Consider the following 18,803-nt stretch of genomic DNA (forward strand, 5'->3'; position numbering starts at 1 on the left):
TTTAAATTTAAAAAGTTTTATTTGGATCCCTTAGATTAAATTGATCATTTTATTAATTTATTACACTAACATGACTGATTTGATAATACATAATAAATTGTGAGAGATACTACCTCATATTTACATTTGTCATGTTACTCAAAATTGATAGGATATTGTTGGTGCCACCTTAAATATCTATTTTTATCAATGTGACATATGACTAACATCTCTCACAATTTATCATATATCACCATGTTAATAAATTGATGCAAGGACCATTAATCTAACATAAATACTTTAGGATTTGTTATGGATCCCCTTTGAGCTTGTCACGTGGTTCATGGCCCACAACAACTATTCAATTGCTTCACCTGTTAACTATTACTATATAAGACATTTCATGTATACAAGTATGAGTCTAAACTCATTTTATAGATCTTTTACATTCTTTGACTTTGATGTGAGAGTGTATGTTTAGATGATTGCAAGTCTCACTCCTCACCAGAGGTTGTCATGAAATTCCAACATGTTTAGAACACATCCCTCTAGGACTAAAGTTAAACTTTTAAACTTAAGAGATTAATCTAAAACAAAGATATAAGTAAATGATTAAAGTTTTTATTTTAACCTTTATAATGTCAATTGAAAGACAAGACAAAAAAAAATCTAAAAAATGTCGAGGTAAAAAAGATAGTATCATTTTTATAATTGTTATAGATATTACATAACCACAAATTATTAGATAATTATATTTTTTTTTATCTTAACAATATATATTTTTAATTGGGGACGGCTCAAATTCAAGATCTCTTATTTAAGTTAGAATAATTTTATACTTATTAATCCACATGTTTAATGATAATATAATTTTTGACATATATAAAAAAATAAATTAAATAGTCAGTACAAATTTTAAAAGAGAAAAAAGAAACTTCAACATTCCCTCTCACATTTAACGGAAAGTAACCAACTCGGCTAAAATTCAGAAAAGAGTAGAAAAAAAATAAAAAAGTAAAAAAAGGCAAACCAAATCAAAGTCATCATAGATTGATACTACTTCACAACACAAGTGTGAAGACTCTCACAAATCAACACTCACTGCTCACTGCCATAAACAAGGAAGAAAGGAAGAGAAAGTGAGGGAAAAAGGTTAGGTTGCTGGTGGTGGTGGTGGCATGTTTTTTGGATTCTAAAATCTCACTCTTTCTCTCTTTATAAAAATCTAAACGCCATGATCATGAATTTGATCCGCAAATTTGGCTAATCAAGTGCCTTCTCACTCTTTTCTTTTTTTGTTTCTTCTTCTTCTCCCTTTCTCTCTCACACAAACACAAACACACACTCTCATCAAAACCATTTCCCATTACCCAGATCTCCTCCGATCTCCGACCACTCTCCGGCCACAAAGCCACCTTCCAAATCCACCAAATGTGCTAACTTTGCCACTTCCAACCATCTTCTCCACACTCTTCTTATAACACCACCTTCTTACACACACCCTTTTCAATTTGTGATCGACCCAGAAGGCTATTCAACGTTGTTGGGTCGAATCTGGTCCAAAGTTGTGTTCTTTGGGAGGTTTGAGGAGGACCCTTTTGAGGCTTGAGATCGATGACGTCGGGGACGAGGCTACCCACGTGGAAGGAGAGAGAGAACAACAAGAAGAGAGAGAGGAGAAGAAGAGCCATAGCGGCGAAGATCTTCGCGGGTCTGAGGATGTATGGGAACTTCAAACTCCCAAAACACTGCGACAACAATGAAGTCCTCAAAGCTCTCTGCAACAAAGCTGGTTGGACCGTTGAACCCGATGGAACCACTTACCGCAAGGTACATTAACTCCAATTCTTCCTTTTTTATTTTTTATTTTTCTTTTCACTCACAATTTTAGCTACTTTAATTTAAGTAATTTTCTGCAGAGGAATGTAGTAACACAATGATTTTATTTGGTTGAAGTAGGATTATCTCTTGTAAAAAAAATATTTCTAGTCTTAAAGAACCAAAAATGTTTTTAAGATGGTATTGACAAATATTTAAAGTACATTTATTAATAAATAAAAATTTAATTAAAATAAGATGAATTATTTGCTAATTTAAATATTATATTTTTTTATTAAAAAATCATGTTTAATTGCATGACACTTGTTAGCATTTTATGTTAGTGATTTGAAAAATATTAAATAGTTTTGTTTTGTAATATAATAGTTTAAGTTTTTAAAATGCTTTTAATTCATTAAAACTAAATATTATAATAAGTTGTTTTTTTTGTGTAATAAATATATTTTAGCGATATTTTTTCTTTTTCTAATATATGTAATGAAAAATAATTATTTAACCGTTAGAATATAATTAACGGGAAGAAGATGAGATCTTAGACATGATCGATCATTGATAGCAGGTTTGACTTCCTATCCGCTATTCAGAGTCTGAAATTTTTTATCTATTTTAGGCTGTAATACTTGTTCTTCCATTTTTTTGAAACAAGAAAATAATTATTTTTTATCATATAGTAATTCATTATTTATAAATAAATGCTCATTTTTTTAATGAGTATGCTATTTTATTTTAATCATAGCTGTTAATCAACTGTTATAATATAATATAATCATAGCAAATTTATTTAAAATATTAATTTTATATATGTATATTGGCTGTGTACGGTGGATCCGGTATGCAGTGGTCCTGGCATTTTAGTGAAGCATCAAAAGATTCGTTCTCTTTCTTGACTGAGGGTCACCTGAGAAACCAGGACAATTTTTTGTTTTTAGTCTTTTGGATTTTCAGTGGACGAAAATGCCCTCAGTGGGTGCTCCAATCACTGCATGAAATGAACCTGGCAAGTGGCATTTTGGTAAAATGGAGAGGGTAAATTTGGCAGCTTAGGTGTTCCCGTGGTTGGTGTGTTTGTCTGATATCTTGCTTTGCTTTGCCTTTGTAATGTCCGTGTTGCTGTGTGGCATGGTAGCATTAGCTTTTTGACTTTTTCAGACAGCGTGCCCACGTAGGATTCCATTTTGGAGTTTCTTTTGCCTCATGAATATGATTCACCCTTCTTTTGTAGTTTTTCCTTCTCTCAATCAGAGAAGAAGCTTTTTTATTTTTTATGGATAGAAATAAAAGACAAACACCAGAAGTTATAATAGTATTACCTGAAATAAAAAATATACATTGTATATAGTTATATTCATTGATGCACAGTAATAAATAACTAAATAGTAGTACTACTATTATAATTAGAATATACATTAAAAACTGTTAATTAGTATTAATATTGTTTTAAGGGTCTTACTAACTAGTAACTTTAGCACATTGGTTAAGAAATTAAAAGAGTATTTATCTTATAAATCATAAGATAACATAAAAAAATCATAAATAACATAATTTTCTGTTTTTCAATAAAAAGATTTATATTTTAAGTTTATTAAACAATATTCTTAGATATTTGACTTAATGAGAAAAAAGAGATTACATTGTAACGAGTACACAACATAAATAGGAGAGAGACAATTGTTCTATTCGATAAATTATAGCTAATTAAGTTGGATGAAAGTGAGTTATTCAATAAATTATAGTTATGCCATGTTGGTTAGATTTGATAGCAACAATATACTGAGAACATGCTGAGTTAAATAACTCGTGCATTTACTTCTTTTCAACACATTTTTTTTTATTGGTTGAAGTTAATCTGAGTTTCCACTGATTTGGGAATAAAATCTACCAAAAAATCCACATATTTACTGGAACCAACATGAAGGAGTTTATTAGAGTGTCTTACTAATGATTTATTTGTTATATTTGAAAAGATTTTGGTGATGGAAATCCTATTACATGCCACATATTATGATCAGTTAATGAAAATATATTTTGTGTACAATTAGGGATGCAAGCCTTCAGAGGGCATGGAGATAGTTGGTGGATCATCAGCAGCAGCAAGCCCTTGCTCATCTTACCATCCAAGTCCATGTGCTTCCTACAATCCAAGCCCTGGCTCATCATCCCCTTACTACACCCAAATTCCCAATCCTGATGGCAACTCCCTCATTCCATGGCTCAAGAACCTCTCCACTGCTTCATCTTCAGCATCCTCTCCCAAGCTTCCCCACCTCTACCTCCACAGTGGCTCCATCAGTGCTCCTGTGACGCCTCCTCTGAGCTCTCCAACCGCCAGAACGCCACGAATCAATGCTGAGTGGGACGAGCAGTCTGCGCGGCCGGGGCCCGGATGGACCAGACAGCAGCACTACTCATTCCTGCCATCTTCTAGTCCTCCCAGCCCCGGCCGCCAGGTTGTTGACCCTGAATGGTTTGCTGGGATCAAGCTTCCTCATGTTAGTCCAACCTCACCAACATTCAGCTTGGTCTCCTCAAACCCTTTTGCCTTCAAGGAACATGCTTTGCCCTCCAGCGGTTCGCCAATGTGGACTCCGGCTCAGAGTGGAACATGCTCTCCTGCTGTTCCACCGGGTTCTTATCAGAATGCTGACATTCCTATGTCTGATGCCGTTTCGGATGAATTTGCATTTGGAAGCAACGTGTTGGGGCTTGTCAAGCCTTGGGAAGGAGAAAGGATCCATGAGGAATTTGGATCAGATGATCTTGAACTCACACTTGGTAACTCAAAGACCAGGTACTCCAGCATTATTACATGATCAATTGAATTTCTTCACTGATAGTGTAAAGGATTTTATTACTATTAACCAATCAGAAATTGTCATATGTGGTTTTTTTAATCTTTCTTAAAAGTCATACTTAGCATAATTTGTTAGTAGTTGACAGTCTAAAAACCTTTACATTGTCGCCGTAGAGTAGTAGACATGGTAATCGGGCGGGATGGAGACCGATTTAGTCTCCCCGTACACTTATCATGCCTAGTGTAGAGAAATTCAACTCTTTTCTTTAAAATATTTTTCTCCCCCTTTTGACATGATCTTTTTTACTTCTTGGCAGATGAAGTCACAAATATGAATTGAATGTGATAATGTAAACATTGACTTTTGTTGGTTTTGATCAGTAGATATGTTAGAAGGTAAGTGAGGTGGTGAGTGCAAGCAGTTGTTTTCTTTTATCCTTTTATTTATTTTTATTTTGGTGACTTTCCCTTTTCATTCTATAGTTCTCCAGTAATATACATGCTTATTTAGATGTGGAGTGGATTTGCAACCCATTCATTTCATCGTTGTACGTGTTGTTAAACCTTAATTATTGGAAACATCAGTATACATTGTATGGATTGGCTTGGTTTGCCACTGACAGAACTCCACAGATTGCAACCTAACTCAATGGCAAAAACCCCTTGTGGAAATTTGATGGAATGGTCCGATTTTATTGACATGAGTTATTTTTTGTGCTTGTTTTAAGAAACAAGTCATGAGTTATCACATTCCTCTGCATATGGGTGACATTTGTACATGTTTCCATGAAATTATGATTCGATAAAACTCTCCACTGAAATAAATCTTCATTATTTGTATTAGATCAATGTTGTTAATTGGTGGAACAAATTTAATATCTCTGATAAAAAAATGACGAATAAATAAGAATGGGTCAACAAAGAGCTGGGTAAAAGCGCAAACTACTAAAGAGTTTTTGTTCTTATAAGAGAAGTAAAAGATAATGGCAACCTTAGCATTTGTCACTTCAACACAAGAGTGTCAAGAAAGATGGGGAAGAGAGGTTAGCTCAACATGAAACTTGATGAAGTCTCATCAAACCCCCAAACATTAATTGCAATACAATGAACAGTACTACTGCATGATGTTTGACTGATCAAGTTGTTATGTGACACCTCAAAACTAGAACATAACACTAGTCTAAAATATAATTAAACGATAGCATTTTAGACTTGAAGACACGACAATGGTAATCTCAAAACAAAGAATCAAGCTTTCTCCAAAGTCTACCATGCAAAAAGCTAAGAAGCCAAAGCTTCTAATTCCAAAGTCTTCTATGCAGGAATACAACTAGAATCTTCATCATAGAATCCAAAATTTTAAATTCCAAGATTGCTACATGAAGGGGTCATCAAACTTTTACTGTCCAAAAAATAACCAAAAAAATAGAAAATAATGTTAAATGTGCAAAGTGAGTGCAATATTTTGTTGTGAGTGTGCTTTAGTATAAATAACAATGAGTCCCACGGATTGACAAGACATCTTGCATTTAAGATTGAATTTGGCACCTTTGTGAATTTTTGTTTTGAGTTTTTCTTTTTTATTACAAGAGGTATGACATTTTGGTGTATACAATTTTGCGCCTTATTTTCTCCTTATAATAAACCATTATTTCCCTTTCACTACCTTAATATTTAGTTAGTTTTTCTACTCTTTCTTATTATACTTTCTCTTAATTTTTTGGGTACATAAAACTAATGTACCCAATGTTAAAAGGATTTGCAAAGGTAGGAAAGATGGTCATTTCTTGCATTGGCAAAAGTATTATTTCTAGATTTGAACCCACTCGTGTCCTCCAAGAATTGCATTTCATAATCTACTTACTGTTATTTAACCTCCATTTTTTATCTTTTACAAATATGAAGAAACATAGACTGTGTATTTTTTCCTAGTTCTGATAAAGACACAAACAATAATTTTTTATAACTCATAAAAAATATTTTTTTCATCTCATAATAATCGTCATGTAAAAGAATAAATTTTAAAAGAATTATCATTTTAATTTTTTGATTTAAAATTAATTTTTTATAATATTAATGATGCACAATAAAAACTAAAAATAAATTAATAATTATAAATATAATTTTATAAAAATTATTATTATTATTATTATTATTTATTTATTTATTAATGTTTTATGTAAAACAATTAGGACGATAATTATAATAAGAAGCCAACAAGCATTTCACTCATTCACTTCACTACGTGTGTAATAACGAAATAAGGTATCATATGAAAGGAAAACTGAAACAATGAGTGAAATGATCAGCTGCAGCTCTCAGCCTTTATTCATCAATGGCGGAAGATTATATACATGTGTATATGGGAAACATAAAGCTGTTATAACTGAAAGTTAACCGAAAGTTAACTAACCTAACTAACTCCCTTGTAACTAACCTAACAAATGCTGTTAAGAGTGTGCAGTGTGCTCGTGTTGCCTTTCTGGTAAAGAAGAGAGAAAATGACACCTCAATTTGCAGCAAGCCACTCTTTTTTCCGCGTTCCTCCCACTTCCCCTTCTCTCCGTTTCACAAGGTATTGTTGTATCCCACCCCTTACTTTTATTTTTCCTCTCATCTCATAGATATGCTGTTGTGTATTTATTGTTGTTGTTGTTGACTTATATTACACCCACAAGGGGATCCTATCCTTGTCATGTTTTCCATCTTCTGTATAACTTGTATTGTGAGGTCCCCTTGACTTATTAATTGTTGAGTTCTGGTGGTGGTTTCTCGCTGCCCGTGATTGTTGAGGCCCCCTTAGTCATTTGGGTAGTGGAGGCATTATCTCACATGTCATTGTTCGTACTTTTTAATTTGAAAAAAAAGATGCTTCTAAAGGGTGGAGGATTTGATTTGGTAGGTGTTGTGCTGATTTAGAATAAATTTTGAATTTCAGAGTGCACTCTTTAGCTTAATCCCTGTTATAGCTTATAAAGGAGCTTATAATAATGACGAATTTGAAAATCAGGGAACATTGTTAAGCTTTTTGTAGTAACTATGGCATGTTAGAGAGACTTTTGTCGCATGCTTCAAAACTGATGAGTTGGTGTTGTTATATCATGGTCTCCCTTGATTTTACTCCATTTGCATTTGGAACTAACATTTTCTTTGTATTTGGTTTTAAACTAGGAATAAAGATTTGATTCCAGAAAGATATACTATAATCAACAGGAAAAAGAATCATGCCATCACAGCTTTTGCAGGCAATTCTCTTGGTCAGTTAGCATCTTGCTCCCCAACCCTTTTTTTAAGCATCTTCTATGTAATTTTAATATTTAAATAGCTCAATTAATTTGATTTTTAATAAAACAATAGACCTCTGTAAAAAATATTTGCCATTTGAATATGGAAATGAGAGGTGACATTTGAAACTTGTATGCTGATTTTGGCAATAATCTCCTCACAACATTTTGTTTATTTCAATGCTAAGACATCTTATTCACCATGTCATCAAAATGCAATACCTTTTTCAAATTGCATGTATTGTTTAGTTCAAGTGCTTAAAAATTGTTTCTAGTCGTTTAACCCCCAAATTCTTTATATCAGGAAAATCAGCTATCCAACTCAATGCTGCTTCATCTCCACTATTTGCTGATAAAGAAGCTCACCTCTCACTCAAACTTCCTATGTCTCGAAAATCCAATACTACAATCCGACAAGCATTTATATATCATTCATCTGGTTTCCGAATCCCATCAAATGCTGAGAAGCCAGAATGGTGGTGGAGGACTTTATCCTGTGTTCCCTATCTGTTAGCATTGCAGATATCTGCAGCTGGGTTTTATCTAGAACCTATCCTTGAGAAATTTCCATTGTTTCGGAATTTGGTTTTTTATATCCCAGGAGCTGTCAACCGATTACCAAACTGGTTCCCTATGCTATATTGCAATGTGGCTATTGTATGGGTGGTAAAAAACAAGGACTTGCCCCTTATCTTCAGATTCCATTTAATGATGGGAATGCTACTGGAACATGCTCTGCAGATAGTGTGGATTTCAAGCAATTTCCTGCCACTTATACACTTCAAGGGAACTTTGGGGATGTATTACTGGGCTGGTGTGGCGTTGACATATATTTTTGTAATAATAAGGTGCATAAGGTGTGCACTTCTGGGTACATTTGTGAGTATCCCTCTACTTAGTGAATCAGCTTTTATTCATTCTCTATTTAGTTAATGAGGGTTTCAACGGCCATTTTAGGATGTGGTCAAGAGCATATGTACTATACTAGTGGTTTTGCAGTTGAATGAAGGATTGTCTCTATTTAATTGAGTTTTTGTTGATATCTTTCCCCTGCCTTTGCTTAAACTTGAAAGGTTGGTATTTGTGTTTGGGGTGTTGACATTGGTATTTTACTTCAATTTAATGAAAAACATATGTGAAAGTATCAAACAGTAACTTGATTAAATAATTTAAAATACCTCAAATTATTTTTGAGATTCATTTTATATATTATAATTTCTATTTCTGTATATCTATAAATCATGGTAATTCATGAAAGTGATAATCATGATGAAACATGTATTACCTCATTTGTTTACTATTCAAACATTACTTCTTCACAAAACCAAATAATGATGTATGACTGTATGACTATGACTGTATATCGTTTCATCAACATTCCTGAAAGTTAAAAAGGCCAACCCACATGACTGAAAATATCTCGAGAGTTCGACAAATCTCGTTTTTTTCTGTATGACTGTATATCGTTTCATCAACATTCCTTTTTCTCTGCTTTCAAATATCTCAACTAGCATTCCTCTTCTTATTAGATTTCTTTCTTCTCTATTTCTTTGTCTCCAAGTGCCATTTATTTCTGGAAATTTAGGGGAAGGAAATAAGGTAAAAGATAATAAGAGAAAGATGCTACCTTTTCTATTATTAAGATTTAGATTTGTTAAATATTACTCTCTTTTTTATGAAAATCAATTACTTTTCATTTAGATTAGTTAACATTCTCGATCTATATATTATATACATGATGGGTTTTGGGAATCTATAAATATTAATAACTCAATATTAATTTTTAATTCTCACCTTAATCATAAGGACTAAGTTAACATGAAATTTATAAATTCAAATTTTTTTTTTTAGATTACAAGTGCCAGTTATTTATTTTGGTTGACAAAGGAACCTAGGCCCAAGAAAACAAAGATTAAAAGGAAATTAACGAGAAGCAAGAACTCTCAAAACATCATAATTAACAACTGGTTTAACTGAATAGGAGGTTGATCATAATTCATAAATCCATAACCCAGTCCTCCCAGTTGCATTAGTACTCTTGATATCTCTTATGTTTCGGACATCCGCTTCTAAATTCATATTGGATAAATATTAGTTATTAACTTTTTAGTTAGAAAAATTTAAACTAATAATCTTTTTTTCTCCCTTTTTCTTTTAATCATAAACCAATCTTATAACTCCTCTGAATCCATATGTAGTTCCAGTTCCATGCAATTATGCTAAAAGAAGCCCTTCATATGCTCCCCACCGCTCTGGTACATATGCAGTAGCTACGCCAATGAATTTAGTGAACCCACAGCCATTTACCTCTGTCATCTTAACAGTCCACCACATTCTTCTGTTCCTCGTTTCCCTTTTGTGAAAAATAACTGTTTAGTATTATCCTAAAATATACTAAAAGTGTATAATTAATTGCATTATAAGCAAATTAAAATATCCTCCCCAATTCTCACTCAAACCATTGAAAATATAGTTCTTATAATTTTGCACTTATTTTTTTATTTTAATCTCTATAATTTTTTTCATGTTTAATTTCTATAAATTTATGTTTCTTTAATTTTGGTCTTTTTTTTAATCCTAGTAAACTTGTGTTTTTTTTTTTAATTTTAGTTCCTTTAATATTATTTTTTTCATTTCACAATACTTATAAGAATCAAAATTAAAAAAAAGAATACAAATTTATAAGAAAAACTAAAAACAAGCAATTTTTTTATAAAAATCAAATTAAAATAACACAAATTTACATAATAAAACAAAATCTCTGAAATGAAGAGATTCACTTTGGTTTTGTGGTGTGGCCAAACGTAATGTGTCGAGAATTCACGTGTTCTCATTGGCTGATTTTTTGTTTTATAATTTTTCATTCATCGTTATCATTCATCACTTTCATCACTTGAATCCTTTTTTTTTTTCCATTCAAGTAAAATCTTGGTCCTCCTCATCCACAACACAAAGACCAAATCCTACGCAACGTGTCGTTAAACCAAACCCGCGTGCTCCTTTTCCATTTCTCATTTCCTTCAAGTACTTCAGTTCTCAGCACACCACATCACCTTTGCAGCAGCCTCCATAATATTCCAATTCATCACCCTCTTTTCAATATTCCCTTATTATCGCTTTGATTCGTTGATTTTTTTAATTCTTTACCTCAATTTTAATAAGAATCAGTTTTTGTAGTTTTGATTTGTTGTAGTAAGATTAATTAACTATTCAGATTCAGTTATTGCCAGCTTTGATTTCTTTTTTTTTTTTTTTTAATTAGGTTTGCAAGTAAAACCCAAACCCAAACCCCTAGACCTTGGGAATAGTTTGTGAGTTGTGTTGAAAAAGAATCGGTTCTTGTCTCGTTTTATTTCAGATAAGAAAGTCTTAGATTCAGATTCAGTTGTTGACGCTTTGATTCGTTTTCTTCTAATTAGATTTGCGAGTATAGGTGAAGCCCTAGGTCTTATGGATAGGTAGTGAGTTTTGTTGTTGAAGAAGAAGAAGAAAATGTCTGTGGAAAGGTCGTTTGAGGCATGGGAAGAGGTGCAGCGTCACGGGCAGGACCTAGCTGACCGTCTTGCCCAGGGTTTTAGCGGTTTGATTCACACGCATATGAGCCCTCCGCAATTCGCGTGGCCGAACCCTCCGACATCGAAGCTCTTCGATCTGGAGTTCCCTTCGCAGAACTTTGGGAAGAGGGATTTCGCTTTGGCGACCCAGGAGTACGGGATTAATGGCGTGTCAGCGATTTTTGACATCGGGAATCGGATCGGTCAGGCCGGGGCGGATTTCGGTGCCAGCTTGAACGGGCTGGTTCAGCAGTTTTTCCGGTCGTTGCCGGTGCCGATGCCATTCAAGCACGAGGAGAGTTCAGTGAGGGTGGAGGGTGGGGATAAGGGGTGGCAGAGAGGAGGGGTTGTGGTTGCTGTGCAGGAGGATTTGGGATTGCTTAGTGAGAGGTTGAAGAATCGTGGGTTTGCTGAGAGTGTTAGTGGCAGTGGTGGTGGAAGCGCGGAGGAAGAGGGTGGTGGAGGGTTTAACCTTGGGTCTATTGGTCTTCTGGGCAGGCGACAGGTAAACATTCTTGGTGTTGGTGTTGGTTGGTTTTGCTTTGTATATGCTGTGGTTTTGTATTATAGGCTTGTTATTGTTAATTTGCTTATTGACTGTTAGATTTGGAAGTGATAACTGTTGCTGTTCAATTGCTTGCTTATTGATGGAGAGAGATAAACAGTTGTTGTGTAATGGGAAGAGAGGATTTATTATTGTAAAAGAGCTATTGAAGTAATTGTCTGCAATGGTTTACTGTGCAATATTGGTGTTCAGGTGCAGAAGAAACAGTTTTTATCTCTAAAAGTTTATTCTGTTTTAGATCAACTAGCCATCCTGATTAGATTGTGCCTTTGATGGTGGAATTGCGGTGTTGAATATTATTTTGAGGAGGGCCTGTCCTTGTCTTTGTTATGTTTTTATTTATGTTAATATAAGAGGAAACCACAGAGGATTGTTAGCTTTTTGCATTGGAGTTGTTTTCTGTTCATTGCTTCAGTTTTCTTGTTGGGATTCATTCATGATGGGTGATGTCCATTGGCATCTTGGGGCCTTAGTATAGTTGCACAAGTCGTATTTTACAGAAAGAAAAGAGGAAGCGTTGAACAAATGCTTTCTTACTTTATCATTTGTAAAATATGTACCTGGAAATTTATTTTCTTTCCAATGCCCACAATTCCCCCAAATATATGCAGCATAAAACTTGTAAATTTTTTAATAGTGAGTACTTGCTCTTACTAGTTCAGAGTAAATTAATATTTGTTTATGACATTGATCAAATTAGCAATAGAGCATATCAACAGTACTATTGATTGTGATGTTCAATTAGAATTAGAATCTCTTGAAAAATGATCTACATTGTGGAACAGACACTATTATTGAATTCCTTCATGATTTGATATGCCAACTAGCTTTTAAAATTTTGATTGGTTAGAAAGATTTCTTGTTTTCAACATTTATTTTGAAACATATGTAAAAGATGTGCAAGCTCTGGAATCTGTATTTTGTGTGGCTAAATTCTCTTTCCTCACTCTGTTGATTCGTTCCTCTATCTATTTCATTTACTGGTTATATTTTTTCATGTACAGGGAATCATAAATTTTACATCAACTTATGATAGTAGAACTCAAGAAGTGGAAGGTTCTTTAGTTGCAAGGGGAGATTTGTGGAGAGTAGAGGCATCACATGGTGGTTCTGCGTCTAGAAATGAAAATTCATCTCTTTTCCTGGTTCAGCTTGGACCTCTTCTCTTTATCCGTGATTCAACTCTCCTCTTGCCTGTTCATTTGTCAAAGCAGCACTTGCTGTGGTATGGCTATGATAGAAAGGTAAAGATGAGGTTCAGCTGGCTAATTGGACTTTGCCACAAAATTGGTAATATATAGGGAAGGTGAATAAAGCATGTCCATTGACATTGTGTTTTATCCTTGAAAGCAACTGTGTAAGCATGTTCATATGCATTTGATCATTGAACACTATTTGCTCATTGAGTTGTTAATCAGCTTTCCTTTCGAAGCTATGGTAAAGTATGCTGAAATGATGCCCATGCTAGTATAAGTATTCATCTTGAACATTATAATAATTTATGTATTTTTTAGGCAGCAGCAATTTACAGTATAGTTTGTATGCCTTTGTTTTCTTGTTGAAATTACTCTTTCATACTTGGTAAAATTATTTAATTATTGTTTAGAATTGCGTATTTAGTTTCCATCTTCAGAGTTATATTGCATGTGGATGTTTTGTGTAGTGCTCCCTACCCAAATTTAGCTTTTTATTAGCTTACGTGATAATTTTTTTTTGTCAGAATGGAATGCATTCTCTTTGTCCAGCAGTGTGGTCAAAACACAGAAGGTGGCTGTTAATGTCCATGCTTTGCCTGAATCCCCTAGCTTGTGTAAGTTGATAGATTATCTATATGTTTGGATCAGCGTCCTGCACAATAGATGCACATAATGGACGTGAAAAGCAGAAACTACTCTTCTTAGCTTCTGCGTATTTTGTGTACTGGATGTGGAGAGAGACAATATGATCCACGGTTTCTAATTTTTTCCAAACACGCACTATGTTGTCATGATGCCTCTAAAAATATTTGTTCTAATTTTAAGTTTTTATACAGTGCCATGATGATTTCTACCCTGAAATAAATTTCCTATCATCATTTTTTCCCCTCTTTCTGCATGCAGTCATTTGTGGATCTTCAATTCCCTAATGGGCAACTAACCTACGTATCTGGAGAGGGTCTAAGTACCAGTGCTTTCCTTCCTGTTTATGGAGGTCTTCTTCAAGCTCAGGGTCAATATCCTGGGGAAATGAGATTCAGCTTTTCGTGCAAGGTTAGAATCCAAGTTATTGAAGGCTTTGATGAAATGATGTTTGAAGTTCACAATATGTTAGTTTGAACTGTTTTCCTTGTGCACTGGAACTAATATTGGTTACTCTTCTACTTTTTTAGAATAAGTGGGGAACAAGAATCACACCAATGGTACAATGGCCTGACAAATCATTTTCTTTGGGTCTTGCTCAAGCCTTGGCCTGGAAGCGATCTGGTCTAATGGTGAGGCCATCTGTTCAATTCAGGTAAGATGTTACTTAGTGGCAGGGGAAATGAATGGTGGTGCTGTGATTATTATTGGGGTTGCGAAGACACTTTCGCAAGGTTATCCTGGAGAAAATATTTGTGCTGCTTCACTTAGTTGATGTTGTCTATATGTGATGATTGCTTGCTTGTCTACCTGCTTTGAATTTAGAATGAACTTCTCCAGTCTAGATAAAATTGTTTACTCTAGAGTATGGACAAATTTTTATGCTTAAAAATTCAAACATTGTGTTCGAGTAGTACACTAAAGTTTGAAAGCATAGTTCACTCTTTAAATAAATGTAGTGTAATTTGATGGTTTCATTCATGAGAAAAAAAGAAGCTTTTGTAGCTGTGTTTTCTTGATTTTAATCCTGATTAAGAAGCATTGGACTATGTGACCTGCCATGCTCTATTCTTTAATTTAAGATGTAGTTCACAATTGAGAAATTTGGATGTGTAATGTAACTTCTAGTTTTCTGAACTGTGTTTTTGTTGTATTTGTTTTGCCTCTGCTTGGAAAACTATTTGTTTCAAATATTGTAATAACATAATCGATCAAATGGTTTTCATCCCTGTGTAAAGGGGTAGAGGGAGACCAAGAAGGACATGGACAGAAATAATTAAAAGGGATTTTATAGTGAATTATTCCTTGAGTATTTGGTTTTTAATCGGGTCCAATGATGTTGTGTGACCGATCTAACTGATTTTACTTGATGGGATTAGACTATTGTTGTTTTATTCTGGAAACATAATAGTGTTTTGGATTAGTTTATTTTTGTTCAAATAGCTTTTGATCAAAATCTTACTGAGAGGGCTTGAGCTTTTCAGAAAAAAAGCTATTGGCCCTGCAAATTATGCCAGTCTAATTATGTCTAATATATCTAATGCATCTATAATACAAATGTAACTAATCTTTTGGTGTACTTCATTATTGCCTCCAATTCTCTCATTAACTTATATTTTCAATTTCATTCACACACCCTGATCTGTTTTGATATTCTATATGTGGTTAGTGTGTGTCCTACTGTTGGTGGAAGCAATCCAGGGTTGCGGGCAGAACTCATTCATTCAGTTAAAGAGAAACTTAATCTAATTTGTGGATGTGCTTTCATGACATATCCTTCTGCCTTTGCTTCAGTATCTGTAAGTTGTTTCTGAATAAGCATAACTTGTTCTTGAATTATGCAAGTGTTATTTTGGATGTTTTCTAATGTCGAAAAACATGTTTATGATAGCATAAGGAGTCTGCGTGTTATAATTCTTAATGTTGTTCATTAATCATAAAATGACTGTTATCAGTTGATCGGGGAAATGTCAGTTCACTAATCACAAGGTGTTGCTTAGTTGGCTAACTGAGCCCTGTAGGATTTGAAACCCAGTGGAATTACCTTGTGGTTAGGGCCAAGGTGACATTGAATCGCACATTAGTATCACACCCAAAGGGTCCAGGGCAGGACATGGCATGATTTACCAAAAAGTTGGATGCCTTTTTACTTCCTTTTTTTTCTTTGTTATCAGCTGAATAGTATGTTAAAAAGTATAGAAATTACTTCCTACTTTTGTTACTCATAAAAAGATAGCAAATAGTCACAATACAATTCTAATTATATATCTATGCCCCCAGGGCTATTTTGAATTTAAAGTCAGCTATTTTCTAACTGTTTTGTTCAAGTACATACTAACAATAACAATGGAATTTGTTATAATCCAGTTGTAATTTTTCTTGGGTTTTTATTTGGGTGAAAATATTGGAAATGAGATATGAAATATTATTTAGTTTATGTTGGTGGTTTTTTTTAGAAAATAGCTGACTTTAAATTCAAAATAGCCCTGAGGGCATAGATATATAATTAGAATTGTATTGTGACTATTTGCTATCTTTTTATGAGTAACAAAAGTAGGAAGTAATTTCTATACTTTTTAACATACTATTCAGCTGATAACGAAGAAAAAAAGGAAGTAAAAAGGCATCCAACGTGAGTCTAAATGTCTAATATGTAGTAGTAGACTAGTAGGTATATAAAATTGGCATACTTTAACCTTTTTAAGTTCTTATTTTTTAGTTACTACACCAGCTGGAAATCTCTGAATAGGATCACTAATATTTATCTATATTGATTATTTCATGCTTTATTACCATTGTAGACTTTTATCAGCACTAATTGTTGACTATTATTTCATGCTTTATTACCATTGTAGACTTTTATCAGCACTAATAGTTGACTATTATTTCCAAAGATCATTGTGGAAGGAGAGTGCTTATGTATCATAATCTAAATGGTTTGTCTTTTTTACAGATTGGAAGATCAAAGTGGAATGGAAATGTGGGGAACTCGGGTCTAGTTCTAAGAGTTGATGTTCCTCTCTCCACCGTTGGGCGCCCTTCCTTCTCCGTTCAGATAAATAGTGGCATTGAGTTTTGATAGCATTCTGGTGTTTGGTATCATCAGTTTTATATTTTGCATGAAGTGTACATAGGTTTGGTTCCTTGACAGTACTTGCAGGAAATTAAAAAAAAAACTCCTAACAACAAAGCTTAGTCTTTTTATGTGAATAGAAAATCCTATTCTGGTAGTGTATTAGTTTTAGTCTTGTCATTTTCTATGGTACATCCCAAATCATTTTGGAGCCTGGTGTACTTATTGAATTTCTAATTATTTTGAAGGCGTAATTTGTAAAAGTTAGATTCAAATTGTGTTGTGAGAGTACTTGTTATTTACGTCTAGTTTTTATATTTCGTAGATTAGTATTAATATTCATATTCTAATAGTGTTATTAATTGGGGAGGATCTTCCCTTTGTAAGAGAACTTCAACTTCTCAAGCAATTTTTCCATGAAATGAGAAATTTAGACATGAATTTTGGTGGTAAGGTTCCTTGATCTTCGTCTATCATACCAAACGCCTTAAATAAAACGCCTTAAATCAAACTTTGATTTCTTTCTTCATGATTATTAGTGAAGTATTATTCATATTTCGTTGCATTCCTTTGTCAATTGTCAATTTGGTTTGAAGAGATAGTCAGGATTCTATTCTAACAAAGTAGGCTTCTGCCATACAACTTAAGTGGTTTAACTTTAAATGCAACATAGTAGACTTCGTGGTTTTTGACCATTTGAGTTTCCATTTTGAAATTTCAATTTCAATGAATATAACTGAAAATTACAAATTTAAACTCAGTTCTATTATTCAAATACAAGATATAAAATTAGAAATAAAATTAATTACAAATATCATATAAAAAAGCATTTAATAAATCAGTATCTGTAATTAAATATAATAATATAATTAATTATTATCTTTAAATAATAATTTGACTAGGTTACATCATTTGGATAAACTTCAGTATCTGTAAGTTGTTTCTGAATGAGCATAACTTGTTCTTGAATTATGCGGGACTTATTTTGGATGTTTCCTAATGCTGTACAAACATGTTTATATCAAAAGGAGTCTGCGTGTTATAATTCACTATTGGCTTAACATTATTTTTGCTTAAGCACAAAATGACTGTTATATCAAAAAGAGGGAAATGTCAGTTCACTAATCATAAGATGTTGCTTAATTACCCTGTGGTTAGGTAAAAGTTTGCATTTAAGTGCAGATTAGTAATATCACACCCAAAAGGGTGTCAGGACATTGCAATATTTATCTATATTGATGCTTTATTACCATTGTAAACTTTTATCAGCACCAGTTTATAACTATAATCCAAAGTTCAAGGATAGTGCTTATGTATCATAAAATGGTTTGTCTTACTTTTAATAGTGTTACAGATTGGCAGATCAAAGTGGAATGGAAATGTGGGGAACTCTGGTCTTGTTCTAAGAGTTGATGTTACCAACAACAAAGCTTTGTCTTTATGTGAATAGAAAACCCTATTTTGGCAGTGTATTAGTTTTGTCATATTGGATCGTGGTTTACTGCTTATTGAATTAATGTCTAATTATTTTACGGGTATATAACTTCTAAAAGTTAGATTCAAATTGAGTTGTGAGACTACTTCTCGTTATTTTTTCTTGAGTTGTGGGAGTACTTCTAGTTGTTATTTTTCTTAGATTAGTATTAATATTCACATTCTAATAGTTATTTAATTGTGGAGGATCTTTCCTTTGTAAGAGAAGTGCAGCTTCTCAATCAATTTTTCCTTCAAATGATGGGAAAATTAGATATGAATTTTGGTATAAGATCCCTTGATCTTCGTCGGTCTTGCCGTGCTCATAGCTTTTAAATCAGACATTAAAAAAGAACCAGTCAATTGTCACCTGAATAAAGCTTGAAGATTAACCTGTGGGTTTATTT

At 33.4% G+C, this 18,803-nt stretch overlaps 3 protein-coding genes across 3 annotated transcripts; all 3 read left to right on the forward strand.

The window, feature by feature from the left end:
* The first annotated feature begins 971 nt into the window (after positions 1-971).
* Positions 972-5,291, forward strand: BES1-12 (protein BRI1-EMS-SUPPRESSOR 1). Its single transcript, XM_003540454.5, has 3 exons — positions 972-1,809; positions 3,858-4,606; positions 4,927-5,291. Exons 1-3 carry the CDS (start codon positions 1,594-1,596, stop codon positions 4,928-4,930), a joined length of 969 nt encoding a protein of 322 aa, XP_003540502.1. The 5' UTR covers positions 972-1,593; the 3' UTR covers positions 4,931-5,291.
* Positions 5,292-6,716: 1,425 nt separating this feature from the next.
* LOC100783324 (protein TIC 20-IV, chloroplastic) lies at positions 6,717-8,918 on the forward strand. The gene is made up of 3 exons (XM_014765096.3): positions 6,717-7,184; positions 7,781-7,866; positions 8,198-8,918. The coding sequence occupies exons 1-3, from the start codon at positions 7,111-7,113 to the stop codon at positions 8,824-8,826; spliced, it is 789 nt and encodes a 262-aa protein (XP_014620582.1). The 5' UTR covers positions 6,717-7,110; the 3' UTR covers positions 8,827-8,918.
* A 1,847-nt stretch (positions 8,919-10,765) lies between these two features.
* LOC100815050 (uncharacterized) lies at positions 10,766-17,198 on the forward strand. The gene is made up of 7 exons (XM_003540455.5): positions 10,766-11,952; positions 13,017-13,256; positions 13,733-13,822; positions 14,112-14,261; positions 14,381-14,505; positions 15,520-15,649; positions 16,804-17,198. Exons 1-7 carry the CDS (start codon positions 11,386-11,388, stop codon positions 16,927-16,929), a joined length of 1,428 nt encoding a protein of 475 aa, XP_003540503.1. The 5' UTR covers positions 10,766-11,385; the 3' UTR covers positions 16,930-17,198.
* Positions 17,199-18,803: the final 1,605 nt, after the last annotated feature.

Source organism: Glycine max, chromosome 12 (genome assembly GCF_000004515.6).
Source record: "Glycine max cultivar Williams 82 chromosome 12, Glycine_max_v4.0, whole genome shotgun sequence".
Taxonomy (NCBI): domain Eukaryota; kingdom Viridiplantae; phylum Streptophyta; class Magnoliopsida; order Fabales; family Fabaceae; genus Glycine; species Glycine max.